This window comes from Nanorana parkeri, unplaced genomic scaffold, assembly GCF_000935625.1.
Source record: "Nanorana parkeri isolate BGI_ZX_2015 unplaced genomic scaffold, ASM93562v1 scaffold5, whole genome shotgun sequence".
Classification (NCBI taxonomy): Eukaryota; Metazoa; Chordata; class Amphibia; order Anura; family Dicroglossidae; genus Nanorana; species Nanorana parkeri.
This window is the reverse complement of record NW_017306273.1, coordinates 1,770,447-1,795,364: the sequence shown is the minus strand read 5'-3', so window position 1 is coordinate 1,795,364 and position 24,918 is coordinate 1,770,447. Positions and strand designations below refer to the sequence as shown.

The window sequence follows — 24,918 nt, the reverse complement described above, 5'->3', positions numbered from 1 at the left end:
CTTGTTCAGGCCGCTGACTGCGTATCGAAGCCATTGATTCAACGTAACAGCCAGGCAGCGAGCATTTTCAATGAGCAATGCCCTCATTAGAGGTATTTTTAAATGAAGGTCACCCAATCTTGACCCTACCATTGACATCAATGACGTGTGGGTGGAGGCGTGGCCTCACAGAAGTCCCGTTTGCTTGTTTGTCTTTGTCTTTTTTTTTCCCGCCGTTCCGCCGCAATGAAATTATATTACCGGATTTGATGTAAATAGTGCTTAGCTGAGATTTGTTTTATTGCATATCATTTTCTAAACCTTGAATGTTAGGCTGATAATAATCTACGGCGCTCCAGATGAGATCTCAGTGTGGCGTCGCGTCTCTGAAGGATCCGAGCGCATCCGTTTTCTTTTTTTATTTGTGCGTCTCCCCATCCCTTTCCTTCCTGTCCTTGTAACACAACACCTGCCGCTTGCATTGCTAAACACAACTTTGTCAATTTCCCTCAGTCTTCGATCTGCTGATGCGCAAGTCCCCCGCCCCCCCTTCCCCCGCTGCGACTTCCTACAAATGAGCCCCAGTGTGCCAATTCCACGAATTGCACCGTCTTTATCTAGATCGTTCATTTGCATTATCGGCAATAACCGTTATATTTGTTTCAAATTTCAATTCACTGCCGCAAAACGTCTTCGGAATCAAACCGTGCTGTTTTGTTTACTCCAACAGTCGACTGTCCAGCCTCTATTAACCTCTTTTTTCCCCTTCTTGTGGGCTTTTGATCTTTTCTAACAGACGCTAGGCAGCTCTGGCCCTCCAGCTGTGGTGAAGCTACAAATCCCGTCTTGCCTCTGGGAGTAGTTTGTGTGGCTGTCGGAGTCTTGCAATGCCTCATGGGAGTTGTAGTTGCACCACAGGTGTAGACCGGAATTGGCCTACCCCTTCTGTATTACATGATTTCCTATAGGAGGTCTATTTCAGTTATAGAAGGCTTCCAGGCTGCTAAGTACTATTGGCCTCATTTTAGTCATTTTATAGTCTGTTTTTTTTCCTTAGTCTTAAAGTACATATAAATCCAATTACAATGAACTCCTTGTTATCCAGCATCCACGGGGATTGGTAGATCCCAGATAAATGTAGTTTCTGGTTGCTTGAGAGTTGCTTTTTAAAAATAGGTCTAACTGATGCCATACCCCATACTATACCATATCGTAACATAAATTCTTTATTGACTTTATATTAATATTGAAATAAAGTAATCAAAAGCAAATAGACACATGATAGTTTCCAGAATAATACATGCCGCAGATCAACAGAACAGTTAATACGCTCAATTTTTTTTTCTGGTTAGATGAGAGTTCTGGTTAATTGAATACCGGATAACAAAGAGTTTACTGTGCTTAAATCTAGGGATGTACCGATACTAGTATCGGTGCTGATGCCGAGTATTTGGGCGGGTACTCGTACTCCCCCAAATGCTCCAATGCCTAGCCCGATACTTACAGTATCAGGAAGCCGGGCACTCCTCTCTCCATGCTCCCTCGTATAGGAACGGCCAGAGGGGGCATTGGGCCAGGTTCCCGGCCAATCAGGAAGCCGGGCATCGTGTAATGACGCGGCGCCCGGCTTTCGGATTGGCCGGGAAGCCGGCTTCAGCTTGTCACCTTGTGTATATTAGACCTCTAACGTGACCCGGGGACCCAAAAGAAGCTGATGAGGCAGAGATCTGCTTCATCAATTTCTTCTCCAGCTATAGCAGCCTGTACCTGATGATGATCGGAAGATAATACACATCACTTCCATTTTCAGTAATCGGGGGGGAGGTGAGCTGCTGGAAGTGTGCCGATCTCCCTCCAATCTTGGTGCAGAGAGCTGCTGAGCCAGTCCTGGGCCCTCACAGGGGAAAGTGGAGCCAGAGTTGATTGGTAGCAGAGGGGAGGGTGGTCAAACACTTCCCACACCATACAAGCGATCAGGTGGCTCTATAGCCGGCCAAACACTTTTATGTAACAGCCGCTCTTGGCTGTGAACAATGTGCGCAGGGCGTGTTAAGAGTTTACCAATGTAATTAACGGCCGGACGTTAAGTAGTTAAGATTGAAATAATCTAGCGGTAAAGGAAGAAGTCGTGATGTTTGCTGGTATTTGGCCAAAACACCCAACCGTACCTGCATTTGGACAAAAGACACACTCATGTTCGCTGAGCCACTTCCCTTCAGAGTTGTGAAAATTCGTGCCATCGCAATAGGGCCCATCGGAGAGCGTGAAGGAAATGGGAGTCTTGAAGGTCTGGCATAATAGATGGAAGTCCTTTTTCCACAGCACACAAAATGGCTGCCGCACCGTCAAGGCAACAGCACCACTCCGAGGAAACCCGTGGAGTTCATCGACATGGCTCCCTCACGTAACTGAGCCTTTTGATGGAGTGCGTTACAAGCCTTGTAGTTGATGCTGTGGCGAAGATTCATGAGAACACGGCGAACACGAGTTGCGTATTTGTCACAGTTACCCAAGTGAACGGTCTCGTAATGCCTCGCCGGCGCTGGCTGCATCTGGGGGGAGATGATCTATTTTCATGTGTTGGTTTTTATGTGAAATATAAGTCATCCGGAGCCAACAATGTTTCAGCTTCATTGCTTCATCTTGTAGATCGGGACTTCCCAGCAGTCCTCGCTTCATGTCTCCTTATTGTGACTGAGCAGGGCTGCTTCTGCGCCATTAAAAGGGTTAAATTGAATTGTTTTAGCCAGATGGCATTTAACCGGTTTGTCTCCATTACAGAGCTGTTGATTTTGGTAGGGGATTCACCAAGGCTGTATGAGACTTAGGGGTGTTAGTGGGTGTGTGAGGAGGTGGCCCCATCCATGTATACTCTGTGATGGACGTAACCCCTGTAAATGCTTTGCACCCTGTGGAGAATATGTGCAAAAGAACAATTCTGTTTTTTTTCTGCTTTGAACTTTTTTGGGTGTTTTTTTGTCCCAGGATTAACAACCTATTATTCTCATCACCTCTTGCAGCTTCACAAATCTTCACAAAGCTTCAGAGAAAGTAATACGGAAATTCTATTTAGAAATCTTCATGCCACCTGACGTTTGTAGGCAAATTAGGTATAATTTGGCGCTGAAGTTGCTAGAGGGCCAGACCATTATAAATAGGGAAGCAGGTTGTTTACCACGACAGTAGAAGTGATTTGTTTCTGAAGATACGGGGAAACAACGCGATTTAACAGCCTTTGAACGTGGGACGATTGTTGGCGCTCGGAGCCATGGAGCGAGTATCAGCAAAACAGCAGAATTCGATAAATGTTCAAGAGCAGCTGTTGTTAAAGTGTTTAAAGACTGGACTGTCAGCCCAAAATCTGGGTCTGAACGTGCGAATTGGGGCAGTCAGCGACTAGTCAATGTTAGGGCAGAACGGAGAGTGGCAAGACTGGTACAAGACAACAGAAGGGCAACAGTGCAGTGTCAGATTCCTCGCATCACCTTTCAACATCTCGTGGAGTCACGAGGCGGCCCAACGAAGTCATCTCGTAGAGTCACGCGGTGGCCCAACGAAGTACTGATGGGGTGGACCCCATAGTTCTCCTTTAATCCTGACTGCCATCTTGGAATATGCGCAATGTGCCATCAGGGAAGAAGAAATCCATTGATGGGAAAACCTGGTAATTCAGTATATTCAGGGGGGCAGCTGACCTCATTTTTTGGGCACATAAGGTTGCTGAACCTAGACCTGGCCAACTGAAGCAACCCCAGATCATAACACTGCCTGAAATCCAGGTGGTGACTTTTTTTTTGGCCAGACAGTGAGGTTTAAAAAAATGTTTAAAGCTTTGTAGAGAAGTTTGTTCAGATTAGAGCTCTTCTTTACATATTATGTTTTCCTCTTCTTGGCTGACGGGAGTGGGTCCTGGCCTGATTTTTTATTGTAGTCCATCTGCTCCATGGTCTAACTTGTGATCACAGAGGCCTTTTTGCTCACCACTGGTGTACTGAGCAGTTATTGGAGCAGATGAGGGCTTAAAGTAGTTTAAAGTCTAACTTCAGCTTGAATTTTTTTGTAAATAATTAAAAATAAAATATAAAGTCCACGACTTGCCTTCCCCTTGCGTCAGCGATGCTCTCTGTATCATCCTCTGACACTGGTTGCAGGCTCAGATTTGGGTTGAATGACTCCAAACATCATTACTTTCCTTCCTGTGAGCTTAGCCTGTAAAGGAGACCCCCCTCCCCACCCCCCCAGGCTTGTGTCAACAGGTAGCCTGTGGAATATTTAATAGAGTTGCATTTACACAACTATAAGCTCCACATGCTGGAGATTGAGAAGAGGATAGCGGTCTTCTCATGACCGCCTGGAATACTGTTGGAATTAAGGTATGCACGTTGTAAATGTTGGTGTTTTTTGGGGTTGCAACCTAGAGTTGGGCATTAAACAAGTGTAGCCATGGTCATCTAACCTCTCATTATTGTGCTGTTTTGCTTACCGAGGTGCCACTTTCTGGGTGGGTGTTTTTCATAATATCCTTTAAACTCAAGGCACTATTTAAAAAAAAAAAAAAGAAATCACGCACCCCCCCATTGTGTTATATCTTTTGTTTAGGCAAAATTGAACTTCTTGTCCTTGTTTGCGAGCTTTATGGTGTTCTGCAGCCACACAGTTCTCAGTCTGGCTCTTCCTGTCAAGAAGTAACTGTACCTAATAAAGCCGCTCCTCTGTGAATACAAACTGTACTCATCGGTAAGACTACTTGTCACAATCAGGTGACATTAAAACACTTCCATTAAAAATCCCGCTTAATGTCGTGACATTCAACATCTTATTTTCTGCAAAACACGAATAAAGTTTTGAGTGAGAAAATGTTGTGTTGTAACGACGCGTTTTGTACGATTTCTGGTGAAATTTGTCTTTTGACAGCTGGCAAAGATGGCAAAGCGATTGGCACCACCTACAGCCGGTTAAGGTGTAGTGCAGCCCATTTGGAATCCACTGGTCTTGTTGCCCTTGACGTAAAGGCAGCCATTGTGCGAGCTGAGGCTAGAGTGGTGGTAAAGCAGACTGCCATCTTTATGAGACATTACTGCGGCACAAGCATCCTGCATCTAGGGACCAGAAAGTGTAACGGTCTGTTTTTCCCAGGACAACCAGTCAGAATCTTACTTTCATCTTGAAGCCTGTACTGAAATAATAACAAATATAAGATGATTGGCTGCTGTGGATGTCGGCTATTGAAGCATATCTTAATCTAAAAACAACAAAAATCTAATTTGACCCCCTTTGGTCTGTCATATAAACCAATGAAATCTTTTTGTAATATCTGTTTTAAACGTTCAAAAAAATACCTGTTGATGTTCCAGAAATCTTGACAGCCTCTGCCTGTGCTGCCTCTTACCGGTTACATTGTTTCCTGTTATCTCTGAGGAATACTGACCCATACCTCTCTGTTGTGTAGAATAGATAAGGGAAGGGCATCTGTAGTCCTATCCTGTTTCTCGTGTCCTAATTCCGGATGTATGGGTGAGTGCTGTAACCCTAGGAACAGAGATTGTGTTACTTTTCCAGAACTTTTAGGTGCAAATAAAGGAAAAAATAACTTGAAAGCAAGAAAACAATTGCAGTCACCTACACTGCCTGGCCAAAGTAGAAGGTCACAGACTCTAATATTTAATTGGACCACCTTTTGGCCTCCTTGCATCCAGGTTCAACAGAGCAGGTAGGTTTGTTGTCAGGAACAGGGATTCCTCGACCTTTGTGGCGAATGCTCTGGTAACTGCGTTCATTCAGTTTAATCTGATCTGTGCCTTTCCCCCTCTAAAGCTCCTTTCCTCATCTGTTCTGCAGGGTCCAGATGAAGGGCATTCTGTACACGTCATTACACCGGAACTGTTTTGGCCCAGATCTTAAAGGGACGGGCCTAGTGAATTCAATCATTCCTTTGCTCTTGAAGGCTAGGATGTCATTTTTTTTGCAAAGCCTACTGCCACTCCTGGAAGGTCTACTTTGGGTGGTGCGAGGTTAGGTTACTCCGTAGTACGAACCCTTTCCGTTCTCCAGTGTGGTCTGGATCAGCATTTGGCTTTGAGTACCAGCAAGGGTCGAAACTCAGCCCTAGCGAATCTTTTCACTCCCTTTTTAAAAGCCTTTGTGCAGGGTTTTGCTTACATTGCTCCCCTTGTACTCTCCCCAGTCACAACTTGGAATGTCAACCCTTGTCATCCCTTAAAAAGCCACCTTTTAACCCTATCAGGGATATTCCTGTCTGCGCTCACTCAGAAAGTTGCCCTCCGTGGTACTATCACTTCTTCGAAGCAAGTCTTTGACTCTGTGGCCTTATCCTGTAAAGAGCCCTTCCTGGTGTTGCATCTCAAGGTAGATTTCTCCCTCCACCTTAACCAGGACATTGTTCTTCCCTCTCTATGTCCTTCTCCAAAACATTGTAGGGAGATTTCTCTCCGCTGTCTGGATGTGGTATATACAAGTCTACCTTTTCAGCTACAATTTCTTTTTTTTTTTTTAAACGGTTGCTTTTGCTCTTCGGCCTTCCTGACGGACCCGATAGGGGTCATCCTGCCTCTCTTTTCACTATTGCTAGGTGGATTAGACAACTCATCATTCAAGCCTATAGCCAAAAGAATACCAAGACTTCCAGTTACAGCACATTCACCAATATGTGTTGGTGCTTAATAGGCTTTTCAGCATCAAGCATTTTTTTCTCACATTTGCTAGGCTGCCACCTGCTCTTCTGTTCACAGTATTTAGGTTTTGCCAGGTGGATTTTAGGCCTCACCTGATGCCAGTTGATTTCCTAAGGTGCATGAAGCAGCTCTCTGTTTGCTCTAGCCCGTATCTTAACCTGTTTGGGCATCCCATGATCTAAGTCACCCTAAGAGCCTGTGGCCTGCAATTTACAATTAAGAACAAATTTGTCCTCCAATATAAAATCTTTTTCTAGATAATTGCCGGCTTTGTATTCTTTGCATTCCTTATTTCTCTTTTTTCCTCCCCAGTCTGCGCACATTGGCCATGTTTACTAAGGGCAGATTAGTAGCTCTCGTTTTACTTCTTGGATTTCTGGCACATGTGACCATGCACATCATCTCAGGGGAGGAAAATGTCCTTTCCCAGAGATCTCCAGAGATTACAGATGAGATTTCCCAGCAATGCTCTGCTGATAAGGCAATCCCGGTGTACATTGCTTTGCCAAACTGAAGTCATTTTGCCCTTTCAAACCAGGAAGTGAATGCTCTGCAAGTGTCAGTATTTCACAATCGCAGCATTTTACATCTGACGTGTCTGTGTTATTATTCATCATCATACATAGAGGGAACCATTAATAGAATTCGATTTTTGAGTTGTAAAGGACTGCTTTAAGCCAGTTACTTCAATATATACAGTAGGGGGAATTTATCAAAAATGGAGCAAACTCAATCTGGAGCAGCTGTGCATAGCAACCAATCGGCTTCTCTGTTCAGTTAAGATTTGAAAATGAAAGAGAGAAGCTGATTGGTTCCCATGCACAGCTGCTCCAGATTTAGTTTGCTCCATTTTTTTTATAAATACCCTTCACAGTATCTTAAAACAATAAATATCTTCTGTGTCACTCTGAAACATGTTATGATGTTGCTGTGCAAATGCCCTTCATTAGGGAATACTTGCACCTGTCTCAATTTCAAAGGGGCCTTCAGTGGTCTCCATACATGCAGGCAATGGTCCAGTTCACAGAGTGAGAAGTTCCAGTGTAGTTGGGTGGCGGAGTGCTTAAGTCCTAATTTCCAGTACAAACTTTGAGCACCGCTTTAGCTTTGTCTGGTCTTAGAGCTACGCGCCGAACATCACAGGAGCCGCATCTTTTCTCTGAAGAGTCGCTTCATGGCAGTGTCGCTGAGGACTTGGATAAGGAGTTCAAAGTGAGGGGAATTTACAAGGAGAATTCTCCGGAGCCTTATATCAAAAAAGAAAAGGAAGAAAGATCAATTTTTAAACTTGAAACCCTTGTAAAAGGGGACAGCATTAGCAGCAAAATGTGTATTTTAAAGCCTTGTAGGTTTGGCTTTGAAAGGGAGGTAAACAGTTTTTGCTTTTATACATGGATGGAAAGTTTCAAGCAGTCTGACGGAGGGGTTTTTTTAAATTTCTATTTTGAGGCCTTTTTTACTCCGTGAAACGTGTTCTTTTGCAACCTGTCTGTAGAACACGCACATTCACATGTTCCTCCTGTCGGCTGCTGATCTGCAGCAATTGAAAGAGACTCAAAAGCAAAGCAGATCTTGGAAAATGCCATGCGATTGGTCATTGGCTGCCATCATCGACTGCTATTTGGGCTTTACCTATGGCTGATGGAAACTCCAATGTAATGGTGTTTAGTTTGCTAGTACTGTATTATGAATAATAAACAATTGCCTTTTTTAAGAAAAAATACTGTTTTAACTAGAAGTGCACCAAAATGAACATTTTAAAAACGAAACCGAAATGAAAGTTTTTTTCTTACAAATTTTTTCAAATATTTTATTTCTATTTATTTTCGATAATCTTTAAAAAATGTATTTATTTTTATTAAATATTTTTTACTTTTAGGGGCTTCGGGGAAATATTAGGGATCTAAACAGACCCCCGATATTTCTCTTTTTAAAATAGAAAAAGAGGTTGAGAACACAGAGTCCTCAATCTCTTTTTCTGCAGCCCTTGTTATATGAGCCTCTATACTGAGTGCTCCATACTGAGTGCTCCTGTTCATTTATAACATGAGGACATAGCGTGTTTACTATAACTACAATTATGAATGGGGGTGATGTAGATCACTTCCCAGTCATTAATAATTAAGGCTATAGTAAACATACTCTGTCCTCAATTATGTACAAACACTCAGCGATCACAGACTGCTTGTACTCGCTCTCCATCCTGACAGTTGCCACAGGAGGCTGAGCAAACGGTGCAGGAGGAGAGCTCGATCTAACAGCTGACTCCTCCCCCACACCGCCGCCCGGTCTCCTGTGACAGCGCTGGCTTCCTCCGTCCACACACTGCTTTGCCGATCTATGACAGGAAGGTGAGCGGTGTGGGAGGTGAGACGCCAGCCGCTCACAGCGCTCGGCTGCCTGTGACAGTTTCTCTCCTCACCGCTGGGACACAGAGCAGCGAATGCACCGCTATTTCAGCAGAAAAATGCCACCATTGGCATTTAGCCAAAAGTGCCATTTTCGTCCGATATATCGGTGCATCCCTAGTTTTACCCTTTCTTTTCACCCTTTGTTGCATCTTCTGCAGTCTTTTTGCAGCCACTTCCTGTCTATATGCACCCCATCAATGGCTGCATGGCATTTCTTAGGGCCCCATTAACACCTGAGCAGTTTGAAGTGCAACCATAAGACTTTCAGCTAGTTCTTGATGAACCAGCCGCTGTTCGCACACACCCTTCCGGCCAGCATCCCTTGATCAGCTGAATGAAGGAGCTGTTTGGAAAATCTTTGAACGAACTAAGCTGGCAGCTTCCGGCTCTGTTGGGTTGTTTTGACAGTGGCCGATGTCGGCTGTCGGAATACAGTGCGAACAGCTGGAGATTCCTCCATCACCGTTCGGAAGTGTCGATGGAGGAACCTGTAATATTTTCTTTGTTCAGCCTGGGGTTTGAACAAAGAAAATATTTACAGTAAATGGGCAGCTTTAGGCTGTTCACTTAAAGTAAAATCAGGTTCTTTTGTGGCAATGTTGCACATCTTGGCCCCGATGGACTTGAATGGGAGCACCTACAAAGCACATGTAACACACATTTGTCATATGCTTTCTTGCCTTCTAATGATCTTTCCATTGGCTAAAAATAATAATAAAAAAGCTCAAGCCTGAAATCCGCATAGAAATGCCCAAACACAAAACCCTGCACAATGACCAAAAAGGTTCAGCTCAAGTGTGAGTGAAGCCTTAAGCCAGATATACACGCTGTCGGCATCCCTCAATCAGCTGATCGAAGGAGCCGGTTGGAAAATTCTTGTCCGAACTGCTGCTAGCTGTGTTCGGGTATTCCGACAGCGGATAAAGGAAACAGCGGGGGATTCCTCGACCAATGCTCATAAGGCCTTGTTCACACCAAGCGCGTTCCAGGAGCAGGGCAGTTACAGACCGGATCAAAACTGCGTCCAATGTATTCCAATGGTATTTTTAGCTCCAGTTCACATTGCAGCGTTCAGTTCCAGAGCAGGAAAAAAAACAACAGGCCCTATTTTACCTGCTCTGGAACGCATGCAAACGCCCTGGAATGCACTGAGAGCCCATTTTAAACTAAAAAAATAAATAAATCATTTTATTAAATTTTTTAACAAAAACGACCCGGAACGCATCAAAAACGCGGCACAACCCACTGCACGTGCAGAAACTCAAAAGCATCAAAAACGCGGCACAACCCACTGCACGGGCAAACTGCATTTGGTGTGATCAAGGCCTTAGTGATGATGGGGATCTGTTGTTCTTCTTTTTTTTTTTTTTCGTTCAGGCTGCGGGTATACCCGCTTCATGCATGTGTAAATGTGTGTTGAAACAAACCATTGTAGTCTCCATTGAAAGCCCATGTGACAGAGTGACAACACCTAGGCCGAATTAGGAGACAGAGCACCGGATCATCTAGTTAAATATTACTTGCCGTGAAGGTCCGTGTTCTGGCATGTCTTCGCATAGGGTGACTGCAATCTGTCCGTGTCTCCCCATTGTGCTACTGTCTGCTCTAGCAACTGGAAAATCTTTCTATTATAAGAATGCCGCCATCTTTAGCATAAACTCATTATTACCCTCTTGAAGGTCAGAAATGGTGTGATAATAGCAGATTATGTTTGAAATTTGGAGCATTGTCCGCCCTTATTGATCTGTTTATGGACAGTCTAGAGGAAATTTTTAACATTGGTTGTTATGTTGAAGCATTTTTTCCAGACACGCTTTTTAATGTGTTAATAAGTGGCTCTTTTTAATCCAAATATGAAAGGGAAATCTATCGCCCAGCTAGATTGTTGTTTCTTTGTGTTACATTCCTTGCACACAGAAATGGGAGAATCTGATTGGTTACTTTGGGTAAGGTGCTTTCCTTTCAGAAAAACGTAATGCATTTCGAGGCCCAGCAAGTTTGATGTCACCTCCGAGTACAGAAAAGTTCAAGATCGGCTGAACTAGTTCTCGTGAATAACGGCTTTGCCCACTTGAAACATATAATGAATACCAATTGAAATGTGTATTCCCGCAAGTGTTTTCATAGCTGCTCGTAAACCTCACATAGAGCCGGCTTAATCCAGGCAAGGCCCAGGCCTAAGGATCCCATAATGAAAAATGCCCCATAAATACCGCGGCTAATCACGGGAAGTGGGCCACGTGGATTAATTTGGGTACAGCATTCGTCATAATTGAATCTCGGAGGGATGGGAGGCCTGATGGATGGCGAGCCTCTCCTTCCGCACTAAGAGACGAGCGCGTCATCGGAAAAGGCCACAGCCACTGTAAACGTGAAGGAAGCAATGCCATTAAGCTGCACGGCACCATAATGTGTTGTGTACATTCCCTCGGCTGCAAAGTTAATCAGTTGACTGGATTTAGTGCGCCTCATTTCCTTTAATAGCTGCGAGTTTGCTGATCCATCTCTTGCTTATCCGACTTTTTTTTTTTTCTAAATCTTAGCTACTTGGCTTTAAAAGGGAAACTTGTCAGGATAGTTTTATTTTTTTCTGTCTCAATTCAGACTGCCATTGCTCAACTCTTTGAATGAGTATTGGTTCGAGGGCTCAGCGCACCTTTACAGCATCTCATGCAAAGAAGTGCTTTGGAACTAGCACGGTTACTGAGAGTCGGTCAGTGGTATGCTTTCTACAGGCAAAAAACAGTCCAGTTCCCAAATTTCTAGTTGCCCAGTGTTGCCTTCTGAGTCCTCCATTGCCCAACGCCAGTCCTCTCCAAGTTGATTGACGCCCCGCGAGTGTGAGTCAGGGCTATCAGTGATACACCCCCCTGAGGGTGTTTGACCTCACAATGGCACACTGCATGTTATAACATGTGAGCATTGATGTATGTAGCAGGGGACCATGCACCATTAATGATAAAGAGGGATCCCGGCTCATTACATGACCACGTTGAAGGCTGCAGTTGAGGTAATTCAGGTATGTATTCTGGGAATTGTTTTAAAAAAATGCATGCGAGTGTGGGAGCGCTGTGGGAAATCGGAGTTGTGCTTTAAGAATTAAGTAATCTTTACTTCCATTATATTATTATTATTATTATACAGGATTTATATAGCGCCAACAGTTTGTGCAGCGCTTTACAATATAAGGAAGACATTACAGTTACAATACAATACAAGATGTTAACGAGGGCCCTGCCCCTGGGGGCTTACAATCTGAAATTATATGCCTCATAATGTCTCATTATGCCTCATAATGTCTGAAATGGGAACAGCTGCCCATGGTGGCCAGTCAACGAATAAGTTTTAATTTCTAAGCAGCCCCTGTACAGGCAGCACAATGGACGCCATGCCTCCACTGTATGCAAGGTTGAGTGTGAGTGGATGGGGTCTAGTCTCCCGAATGCTCTTAAAGCCTGTGGAATGGTATCTGTATGTATAAAGGATGAGCACACTTTATAAGTCGATTTAGCTCCTGCTTATATTTAAGTTGTCCATGGTGAACTGCCACTTCTGTCTTCTCTCACAGGGAACAATAAGTGTCGGCATTGACGCTACAGAGCTGTTCGATCGCTACGATGAAGAATTCGAGGACTTACCAGGAAGCAGCTTTCCCCATATTGAAATAAACCGTATGCACATCTCTCAGTCTATTGAGGTATTACACAGATAATCTCTCTCCGTGCTAAAATATTTTTGAATGTGCAAGGCAAAGCCGCATTGAGTGTCGTTCAATTTGTATTTAGCATTGGCTCATCTTTATTAATGGAGAGCTGCAATCTAATGGCGAAGCAGCATGTTGTTTTATATATCGAGGAGATGCTGAAATCATTGAATGTGACCAATTAGCACGTTTTAGTTCCCTTCAAATAGGAGAGTAGGTGATGATCAGCAAAGTACATGGCACCCTAATATATGTATCTGGCTGAGATGGTATCAATATATTGGTTCATCTCCTGTCTTTCTTGTTAGGTGGTAGATGAATTTAAAGTGAGCCTGATGCATTTGTGAGAAAACTCTAAAAGATGTCCCCATTCCCCTTTTAGGCTTTTGCTTGAGAGAATGACAGCTTCCACCTGAGGCTTTGTACACTGGTTTATTACTTTGAGATAATTGCCTTTAAAAGAGAACTATGGTGTAAGTGTTTTTCCCCATAGTTCTGTTTTGGGTCACGGGAGGACATATACTAACCTCCTCCCGTGACCCAAAGCTCAGTATATAGCGAGCTATTGCCCGCTATATACGGAGAGCGCCGCAGCCGGGACGGATCTCGACAATACTCTCGGGATCCACCTAGCTGCGTGACAGCTGGCTCTGCCTATCTAGAGGCAGATCCAGCTGTGTCCGCCCCTTCCCTATTCGTTTCCCCACTCAGCGCTGGAGGATCGAAGAGGGGAGGGGGAATCCCTGCGTGGAGCGGTGACTGACATTCACACAAAATGAATCCTAGATCTTGATTCAATTGTTTGCGTCATCATCGCAATTTGTCATAGAACGCCAACATTTTAGAGTCATTGTTCTATGGCACTATGTCTCCCTGAAGAAGGGACCCTGCGTGCCCCCGAAATGTTGGCGATCTATGACAACTTGAGTAAATTGAAGATCTAGGATTCATTTCATGTTTGCTGGTTATGATCAGATCTTCACTTTAGTGCACACTTTGTTCAACACTGGCAAGCCCTAATAAAGGGGGCCTTTTTGAACCCCTAAAATGCGTTGTATTTTTATGGCATAAGAGTCCTTCTTGCACACCTAGTCCCTACTTGAGCAAAGAACCAACCTCTTTGAACCCCTGAAATGCGTTGGATTTTTATAGTCTTTTAATAGTCTGTTCAACAGTAGCAAGCCCGGATAAAGCGGGACGCTTCAAACCCCAATAACATGTAAGATTTTAAGACATAAAATGAAATTTGGACATTCTGCTTTTGGCACTTTCCTCCATGCGCACCCAGTCCTTATGTGAGCAAGGAACCCACCTTCGGCCACCACTCCTGGGTGAGGTGCCCAAGGAGGATCATTCCCCCTACACTACTTAAAGGAGAACTATGAGGTGAGTGAAAATCACTCACCCTCATAGTTCGAGCCGACGTGTGACAATGAAACTGTCACACGTCAGCTCAATAGATCGGGAAGTGAGCGAACACATACCGTCACTCGCTCACTTCCCGATCATCTCCCTGCAGAGAGCGGTGAACGTCAGTCACGGCTCCCCGCTGGGATTCCCTACATCCCCGCTCCGATCCTCCAGCGCTGATTGGAGGAATGGACGGGGTAGGGAGCCGGTACAGCTGGCTCTGCCTCCTAGATAGGCAGAGCCAGCTGTCAATCACGCAGCTTGGCGGAGCTCGACAGTAATGTCGGGCTACATCCAGGCTGCGGCGGTCTCAGCTCGCGAGATACTGAGCTTTGGGTCACGGGAGGACGCTAGTATATGTCCTCCTGTGACCCTTAAGAGAACTATGGGGAGAAACACTGACCCTATAGTTCTCCTTTAAGGCCTGGCTGCGAACATTGGATCCAGTAGCTTGCATTTTTCTTGTACCTTCAGCAATATAAACTCGACAGGGGTTCTAACCCTTCCCAACTCTATTCAAAATGTAAAAAAAAAAAAGTTTGTGGTATTTTTAAATGAAATCAAATCTAATAGAATGTTGATCGGTAAATATATGTCATTTTTGTTCCCTCCCAGGCTCCCCTCACAGCGACAGACACTGCCATCCTTTCCGGGAGCCTCTCCACGCAAAACGGCAACGGCGGCGGATCAATAAACTTCGCTCTGAGACGAGTGACCTCGGCCAAGGGATGGGGAGAGGTAAGCACCGTGAAGATATAACCGCAGTGATCGCCCGACCGAGAAACCGTTAGCTAAGCAAAATAACACACACATGCCGAACATTACAGGTATAAATTGCAAAACAGGACGACGAGGTAGTTTGCAAACTGGTGTTTATGTAATTACGGCTGTCAACCATCCTGTCAGACACCAAAGGTTTTCTACATCGCTGGCTGCCTGTGAAGGACAACACTAATGGGAATCCTGTGCCGCGCGCTGGGCTCCCCCTCTCACGTTGCGCGGCAGCCTGTGCCCGCGTGGGTGATTAAGGGGTATCAATTATTACCAAGGTCCCCAAGGCTACTAGTTAGTGTCTTCTAAATATGCTGAACTTGCTCGAGAGAAATTGTCTCATCGAGGAAAAGGAATCCATAAAAGCAAAGGGCTCAAAATGGCCGCCCCCCCCAGCTTTGTCAGCGTTTGCCTTACAGTTCTTGAACAGCTTGTATACATCAAGGGTGGGCGCTGCGGTTTCTGGTTATGGAACTACGAGTCCCAGAATGCCCTGCCAGTTTGCTGTACTTACACACGATCAATATTCTTCTTTTTCAAGTTTTTTTATATTCATTTGAACACTTTAAAGCAGGGGTGGGAAACTCTGGCCCTCCAGCTGTGCTTTACCTACAAATCCCAGTGTGCCTCTGCCTCTGGGAGTCATGCCTGAAACTCAGTCTTGCAATGCCTCATGGGACATGTAGTTCCACAACAGTTGGAGGGCCGGCATTACCAACCCCTGCCTTAAAGCCAAGTTCCAAGCTCAGCCTCCCTGCAGCTGGGGTGGGAGATTTATGCTTTAATTCGGTTTACTTACCTATTTAAAAAGTCTCTAGACTGGTCATCTAACCTCACACCAGGGGCCCTTCAGCTGTGGTGAAACTGCAAATCCCATCATGCCTATGCCTCTGGGAGTCTTGCCTGTGGCTGTCAGTCTTGCAGTGTCTAATGGGATTTGTAATTGCACCCCAGCTGGAGGGCCAGAGTTTGCCTACCCCTGTCCTACAAAGCCCTTTTCTTCTTTACCTCCACTCCGGCATTGCCCAGTACAGAGAGTGGTGCTGACCTGATGCATCATCTACAGACGACAAGGATTTTAACCTTTTCATTTTCTGTTGTGGCTTTACATACACTTTAATATTATCTAAATACAAGAGTCATGTGTATTCTTCCTTGAATCTTGGTGAGGTTTGTGTATTTCGTCCAGATCTGTGCGGTAATCCAGTGTGAAATCTGGAGCTTCCTGTACTAAAGACCGGTCACTGCTGTTTTTCTCCTTGTGCAGAGTGACTGGTCTTGTCTCCGCCCCCTCCTGTAATAAAGACCGCTCACTGATGCTCTCTCTCCGCCACCCCCCCCCTGTAATAAAGACCAGTCATTGCTGCTCTCTCTCCTTGTGCAGGGTGACGGATCTTGTCTCTGCCCCCTCCTGTAGTAAGCGGGGTCTGCTGGGTCCCTCCCACAGCTCTGCTCTCTGCACAGGCTATGTGCAGCACCATGATGATGTCACTGCTACTTATAAAGTAGTATCTGGGTTTGCACAGGCATTTGGTTCACACAAAGTGGATTTATATTCTATGTGGCCATTGAGGAATATATTTAGATGGAAGTTTTTGTGTCGAGTTCAGCTCGGGTTGAATCAGTCGCAGCAACAGGTTCGCTTTCTGTATCAACAAGGGCCGGAGGAAGCATAACCTGTCACCTGTCTTGCATTATAACGTCTCCATTATCCGGAATTGAAGACTCCTCATTTCCATTGTCGATTTCCTCCTTTTAATGCTTCAGGTATAAACTGTGGTTTCCCGAGAATGCACTCGCAGCTAATTACGCAGACTGGCTGTAGCCAAAGGCGAATCCGCATAAAATATTCCCTATCATAGTCATTTAAAAAATCCTTCTGTGTCCTCAACGGAGAGAGATCTCACTTAGGATTCTAAAAAAAAAAGAAATAAGACGCGCCCGGGTTCGGTTTACCGCCGCTGGAGCCTTTCGCCGGCCTTGTCTAAATTTTATCAGGAAAATAAATACTGCATCTTTAACCAGCGGCGGCGGGGTAGTGCTGAGACTGGAAAATGTCAGATTAACATTGAGAAGCCGCTATGAAAGTCACCCGCTCTCGGAAAAACGAGACCATAGACTCGCTTCTCTCTCTCTCTCTCTCCCCTTCACTCTCTCTTTCTCTCTCCAACTTCAAAGGCGGCTCTCATGCATAACTGCTGACATGACTTAACATGAGACTCTGGAGAGCAGTCCCGGCCACCTGTGAGACCTGAGAAACAGCCGAGTGTAACCAAATGGAAATGCAAAAAAGCAGCAATCCATCCGAAAGGCCCTTAATTAGATTCCGAGAGGAGAGTCGGTTATCAGACAGCGCGGTCTCCTCCGGAGAGACCTCTCTTGTTTTATTCCCGAGTCCCGAGCCCGGAGGAGAGGAGTAGAGGTACTTCTGCCAGCTGCAGAGATGAGATTGAATCAGATAGACCGGTTATAATTTAAGGGTTGAATGGGGCAGCGGCCCCGAGCCAAGATGTCTCATTTCGCATTTGAAAACAAGCAGAAGTTTAACGTTCATTGCCTTATTGGCCGGGGTGAGGCACCTCCGGGATCTGTAGGGGAACTGGAGAGGTCACCCTCGGATCTTCAGGCACCGGCCTTATTGCAGGGGAGGTAACGTGCATGAGAAGCCAGATGGAGCCCACCTCATTTCCTGGCTGAAGGATCTCCAGCTTCATCTAGGCCAGGGGTGGGCATACTCTGGCCCTCCAGCTGGGGTGCAACTGCAAATCCCATGAGGCATTGCAAGACTCTGATAGCCACAGACATGACTCCCGGAAGCAGATGCATGAAGGGATCCGTAGTTTCACCACAGCTGAAGGGACGGATTTTGCCCACCCCTGATCTATCCCATTTCTCTCCAGCCCGACTGTCCCTGGCCCATCCTGTTCATTCGCTGGATTTCAGCTGCTTGAATTAAGGCTCAGCATCACATGAGTGTGTCATATGCCAGTCTGCATGCAAATACAACTTGCACTCCTCCACACTCACTAGATATTATATACATTTGCATAACCCCTCCCACGAGCCAGCTCACTGGGCTGAGGGCTCTTGAGAGGAGTACTGGGCCTTGGTGCTGCAATGTTTTTCAGAGGCTATGTACAGCACTCTGTACCCTTTGAATTATGGAGGCTCAGCATCACATGGGGGGGTTACCTAGTCCTGCAGCACCCTGTTCCCTTAGAGTTATGGAGGCTCAGCATCACATGTGGGCATTACCTAGGCCTGCAACACTCTGTACCCTTTGAATTATGGAGGCTCAGCATCACATGTGGCCATTGCCTAGGCTGGTCTGCATACAAATACAGCCTCCTCTCCTCCAGGCTGACTAACACACATCAAGATAGTTAAATATATTTGCATAACCCCATTCCACAAGCCAACTCACTGCTTGCATCAGGACTGAGGACTCTTGAGTAGGAGTGCTGGGTGCTCTGATGTTTTTAAGAAGCTATGTACAGCACCCTGCCGGCCCCTCCCACCAGCCATCATCTGCCTGCATTGCATTACAAAAGTACAAAGATCCAGTGATGATGTCATAAGGTATGTATTGTTAGGTTTCACTGTTATCTAGCTCTCTGTTGAATGGCAGCCGGGCTGCTGGTATTTTTAAGTGCAAGTCCTGCCAAACTTTTTTTCTTCTTTTGGATAGAGTGGGGAAGGATTAGAACCCCTTTCAGGTTTTAATTGCCATACAAGACTCCATTATTGCCATGGTGACAACAGTTTCACCGGACAGGAAGTGAGGGAAAATCTGCTACATGGACACAGGAATAAAATCCGGCAGGGATGCACTGATGCCTATATTTCGGTATCAAGTACGAGTGCGATATATTTTTTTCGGTACTCGCCGATACAGAGTACCGGAAGTTCCATTCAGGAAGCCAGGCGGTGTGTAATGACTCGCCACCTGGCTTTCCAATTAGCAGGGAAGCCATGCCCATGCTTCTCGTTACTAGGTGACAAGAATGCATGGAGCCGGCTTTCTAAACAGAACACTATGCCCACAATTACCCAATGTTGATCCAGAGGAGGGCAAAAAAACCCCTATAAAGCACGGTTCAATTTGCTCCAGCAGGGGAAAAAATTATTTCCTGATCCCATAGGGCAATCGGATATTCCCTGGATCAACAATCTCTGATGCTTAATATACCTCTAAGAACTCAATATCCAGTAATATTCTGTGCATTTAGGAATACATCCAGATGTTTTTTAAAACAATTAACCGAGCTAGCTAGAACAAGTTCCTGGGGGAGTCTATTCCACATTGTCACAGCTCTAACTGTGAAGAATCCTTTCCGTATGCAAAGGTTAAACCTCTTTTCCTCCAGACGCAAAGAGTGCCCCCTTGTCCTTTGCAGTGACCTTAAAGTGAATAATTTGGCACCAAGTTCTTTATATGGACATGTATTTATGTATTTATACATGGTGATCATGTCCCCCCTTAATCGCCTCTTCTCCAGAGAGAACCAATTCAGGTCAGCTAATCGTTCCTCATAGCTGAGCTCCTTCATGCTTCTTATGAGTTTGGTCGCCCTTCGCTGCACTTTCTCCAGTTCCACAACATCCTTTTTGTGACCTGGTGCCCAAAACTGAACTGCATATTCCAGATGAGGTCTTACTAATGCTTGGTACAGGGGCAGGATGATGTCTCTGTCTCTGGAGTCTATACCCCTCTTAATACAAGAAAGTATTTTGCTTGCTTTAGAAACTGCAGCTTGACATTGCATGCTATTATTCAGTCTATGATCTACCCAGAACCCAGATCGCTTCCTGTGGTGTCTCTGAGGCAGGAAGCAAGGGGAAGAAGGTGACGCGGAGGTTTTACTCCAATACAATACTCAATCAAAAAGAAAGTTTTGCATCTTTGGATACTCTATAATGTAAATCCTATTATCAGTGCGTATTAAAGAGCAATGCCAGAGAGTGAAACCAAGACGGGCCGCTAATACATATTAAGTGTAAATATAAAGTTGAGGTATCTTCCGGAGAATTTATAGACCTATTTATGAAGAGTGTTTATGGCCGTTTCACTTATTCTTTATTCTTTTTATAGTATCTTTTTATAGTATACACCGCACCGTACATCACGTAATAAAGGGCTGCAAATGAATAACTCGAAACAATCGTATAATATTTATTGTCCTTTATTTATAAGACGCCAATATATTATGCAGAGCTTATATAATGAAGACTTTCAGATTAGACATCGGACAAAACAAGAACAAAAAAAGGGACCTGTTACCTCCAGGTGTATGCAGTAAGGTACACTATATGGCAGGGGTAGGTAAATGCTGGCCCTCCGGCTGTTGTGGAACTACAAATCCCATGAGGCTTTGCAAGACTCCCAGGCATGACTCCCAGAGCCAGTTGCATGTTGGGTTTTGTAGTTTTCACCAGAGCTGGAGGGCTGTAGTTGGCAGAGGTAAGCAAATTCCAGCCTTCCAGCTGTGGCGAAAACTACAAAACCCAACATGCAAATGCCTCATGGGATTTGTAGTTCCACAGCAGCTTTAGTGCTGGGGTTTGGGTACCTCTGTTATATAGTATCTGGACACCTGACCATCATATCTGTATGAGTTTGGTGGCCTTCCCATTCCAATAAAATTGGGCACGTAGCCTTTACTAACCATTATTACCATGCAAAGACATTTTGCACTTTCAGTCTGGTGCCCCTGTATACAAAGCCAGCTCCATGGCTCTGACCAGTTTGCTGTGGAGGAACTTGAGTGGTCTGCATAGAGCCCTCACCTCAACCTAACTGAACACCTTTGGAATGCCCATTGTGAGCAAGGTCTTCTCGTCCAAACTTCAGTGCCTGGCTCACAAAGGCACTTTTGGCTGAGCGGGCACAATTTCCCTTAAGACATTCTCCAAAAACTTGTGGAAAGTCTTTTTAGAAGATTGGAGGGTGTTGAAGCTGCAAAGGAGGGCCATTCCATAATAATGCCCATGGTTTCTGGAATGGGATGTCCAGTGAGCTCATATAGGTGTGATGGTCAGGTGCCCACAAACCATCGGCCACATTGTGCACATTATCTCATTAAAATTGCATATTAATGGGCTAGTTCACCCTTTAAACCACTGCGCATGCATGGTTAGGCAAGTCGAGGGCTCTACATGAGGGGCTGAGGCCCGGCATCAACGAAGAGCTGGAGCCCATGCTAGCAGCAGTAAAAAAAAAAAAACAGAGGCCAGTATAACTTGCAATGTAAGCTGAAATGTATATGGATTAAAAAGATATCAGGGCCAGTGCTCAGGGGTCCAGCTGATTCTGCAGGAAGCCAAAACTTTTGAGCATCAAGGAGCAGCATTCTTTGTAAGTAGGGATGCACCGATACCGTTATTTCGGTATCGAGTACGAGTACCGATATAATTTTTTCAGTTCTCGTCGATGCCAAATACTGAGTACTGGAAGTCCCATTCAGGAAGCCAGGCAGCGTATCATGACTCGCCACCTGGCTTCCTGATTAGCTGGGAAGCCGGGCGGAGTGTAAAGACTTGCCACCCGGCTTCCCAATTAGAAGGGAAGCCATCCCCATGCTTCTCGTCACTATGTGACGAGAGAGCATGGAGCCGTGGGAAGCCGGCTCCATGCTCTCTCGTCATGAGGTGACGAGGGAGCATGGAGCCGGCTTCGCGGCCAGTCAGGAAGCCGGGCAGCGTGTCATTACAGGTATCGGGCTAGGCACCGGAGCATTTGGGCGAGTACGAGTTCTCGCCCAAATACTCGGCATCGGCACCGATACTAGTATCGGTATCGGTGCATCCCTAATTGCAAGCCATGGAATCAGCAGTTGATGGAGCTTAAAAACCTTTAATATCACTTTAAATTGCCATAAATTATGCATTAGAACAAAAAGGACCAAATAAGAGAAGGAAGGTCACTGGCCCTTTAAAGAGGAAGACACTCTATCTGGCCCTACTTTCTACTTTGCGAGAACTCCTGTTGTGCAAAAGAATAAAATCCGACTATGAATTCTAAATTTGTCCGAGACGCATTATGAAGGCCGCGTTTTTTTTTTTTTCCTGTGTGTTGCTCCCAGCAGCGGTTGGCTTATGTATATTTTGTTGAGGCTATTCAAATAAGGATGCAAACAAAGCAAAGACACTTTGTGTTTCCTGTGCTGGGTTAATAGATGTGCATATTTCAGCATATGATGTCGTTTATCATGTACATAATTCATCTGTTTATTTGTGTCAGTGTGCTGCTTTGCAATAAGTGACTCCAACTGCATTGAAACTCCTACACCACGGCGACTGGTAAAGGGAATGTTTTAGTGGGTTTTTTACATAATGTCTTTATTATGGTCAAGATGAAAACATAAAATGTAAAAAAAAAATATATATTATTTATTTTCTTAGTCCAGTTCCCCCCCCCCCCCACATTTATATTTTCCATTTTCTCTTTAACATCTGTTGAAAAAAGCTCGCTCAATATGTCCAGAATTTCATATTTACTGCAGGAAAAAGTACGAATATTTATTTTTAACTCCTTTTTTTTCATCCAGCCTGTAAAAAAAGAAATTATGTATTTGTATATCCAGCCAGCAGGTGGAGCTGTTGCCTCACATTCATGTTTTCCAGTTTCTCACTGCCGCCTATTAAATAATGACTGGTGGGCCGAAGTTTGACTACCCCATGGCTGAGACCAAAGCTTCTTGTATTGTAAACATAAATGCATAAATATTTGTTATGTGGATTATATTTTTGCTTTTTTTTTTTAGTTGGAATTTGGAGCTGGAGACCTTCAGGGACCTCTCTTTGGATTAAAGTTTTTTCGGAATCTAACTCCAAAATGGTAATATCTATAGGACTGTTTATCACAGTTGCAATATACATAGCCTTTAAGAGGTGTATTGGCAGTCTATGAAAATACTGCATATGTACTGTGACATTCTTTTGCACAATAAATGGTCTCCACATCAGCACAGAGTTTGTGCTTCGGGTTAGATGTACATAACGCCATTAGTCTTTACCTCCAATAGTGACTTGGATTAATGGAGTCAAATTAGTGAAAATGTACTTGGGTGTTTTAGGATTCATGGGTTGCTCCTGGACTCCTGGGTTGCTCCTGGACTCCTGGGTTGCTCCTTAGTCTGCAAGTTTTATTGCCATTTTTCATATTCCTGCACCAGTTTCAAGGTATACCCTCCAGAATGACTTCTAATAGGTCCGTGAAGGTTTTCATTTATTCAGGACATGGTTTAGCTCAGGGATGGGCAACACCGGCCCTCAAGCTGCTTTAACTACAAATTCCAACATGCCTCTGGGAGTCATGCCTGTAACTGTCAGTCTTGCAATGCCTCATGGGACTTTTAGTTCCACAACAGCTGGAGGGCCGGAGTTGTCCGCCCCTGGATTAGCTAGGTCATATTTAGAGGGCTGAGATGTGACTGCTACATCATATTATATATCTGTACTAGATCATAACCTGGATAAATGAAAACCTTCCCAGATACTACTGCCATGGATAAGCAGACTACTACTCCCACCCACCTTGTGTGACCTACCTCACATTGTCTCTAGATAGTAGGAGCTTTGTGGGTTTGTCACGTCATTAGAGACTGCAAAGAGTCTATTTTTGATTAGGCAGACCCAGTTTATATCTGCAAACCTGAAAAGGACCAGAGTTCCCCTTTAACACATAACACCGCTATAGCCTCTGGTCTCTATTTCTATGCTCAATGACGCAGTCAGCTGAGCTAAACTGCAGCTTTAAAACCTATGAGGGTCATTTGAGTGAAGAAGTAAGGCCTCCTCTTCACAGCTGAAATAAGATACACTAGATTAACTTTTTTTAAGGTAGCTCGCATTTGCATGAGATAATTTATTCCCCAATCCAAATAAGCCGATGACCCCATAAACAGTGCCAATGTTGCAGTCTGTTATTTAGGTCGCTGTTTGTTTAACATCAGCATTATTGGAGCTGAATATACTCGTCTCCTGCAGCGACCTATGTAGGACACCACCGTCACACAGATCTGCCTGATTCCCATGCAGTACCCCCGTGCTGCCAGAAGAGGGCCTGCGTCTTCTGGAATTGATTTCCTAATTTGATCACAGCACTCATCCGCCCTAACAAGTCTTCATGTTAAAAAGAAAAAAAAAATTGTGTATTGGGAAAGGGGGGTGAATTCTGTTAAAGTAGATGTAAAACCTAATGAAAGAAGAACTCCAGGCAATAAAATCTCATCCCTTGCAGTGGGGCTACCCCTGCATTGCAAGGGTTAAGTGTTTGTTTTGTTTAAGCTGAACCGCAATCCCTGCTGGTTCCTAGACCGGTCCCTGCAACCTGTTTCCAGCTCCGCTTGAGCGATTTAAAGTCCCTCGTTGTTCTCATGTCCTATACACTGTATAGGACATGATGACTCACAGGATCTTAGACTGCTGAAGCGGAGGGGGAGCGAGGGTGAAGAAACCCATCTAGGAGCCAGCCGGGTTGGTCTCTCGGGTGAGTATAACTCTGTTATTTTATCTCCCTAGACACAACAAGCAGAGTGGTAGCCCCATTGCAAGGATTCAGATTTTATTTGCTGCAAGACTGCTAAGTGCCTCTACGCCTACTTTGAATTTTTATGAATATTTTTGTGGATGAGCACCTGGGCATTAAACTTACAAATAGAATGCGGTGGCTACCCCGGGTGCTATCTATACACATTTTGTCCCTGAATTTGATGTGTTGGAGCATAAAATATGGGCAAGCTTAAAGGAGAACTATGGGGTCAGTGCTTTTCCCCATAGTTCTCCTAAGGGTCACGGGAGAACACAAACTAGCGTCCTCCCGTGACCCAAAGCTCAGTATATAGAGAGCTATGGGTCACGGGAGGGCTGTTTTGGCAGCAAAATGGGGAACTACTCAATATTAGGTGGGTACTGAAACAGACCATTGCAGTAAACCACATACGAAGTGGGG

The 24,918-nt window shown here is 44.8% G+C and overlaps 1 protein-coding gene across 1 annotated transcript in view; it reads left to right on the top strand.

Annotated features, from left to right (window-relative positions):
- Positions 1-24,918, top strand: part of DNAJC11 (DnaJ heat shock protein family (Hsp40) member C11) — a 117,092-nt gene that overhangs the window by 68,496 nt on the left and 23,678 nt on the right. Inside the window, exons 5-7 of the mRNA XM_018576915.1 lie at positions 12,651-12,779; positions 14,811-14,933; positions 22,730-22,803. Of these exons, the coding sequence (XP_018432417.1) occupies positions 12,651-12,779; positions 14,811-14,933; positions 22,730-22,803 (326 nt within the window). The remainder of the gene's footprint in view (positions 1-12,650; positions 12,780-14,810; positions 14,934-22,729; positions 22,804-24,918) is intronic.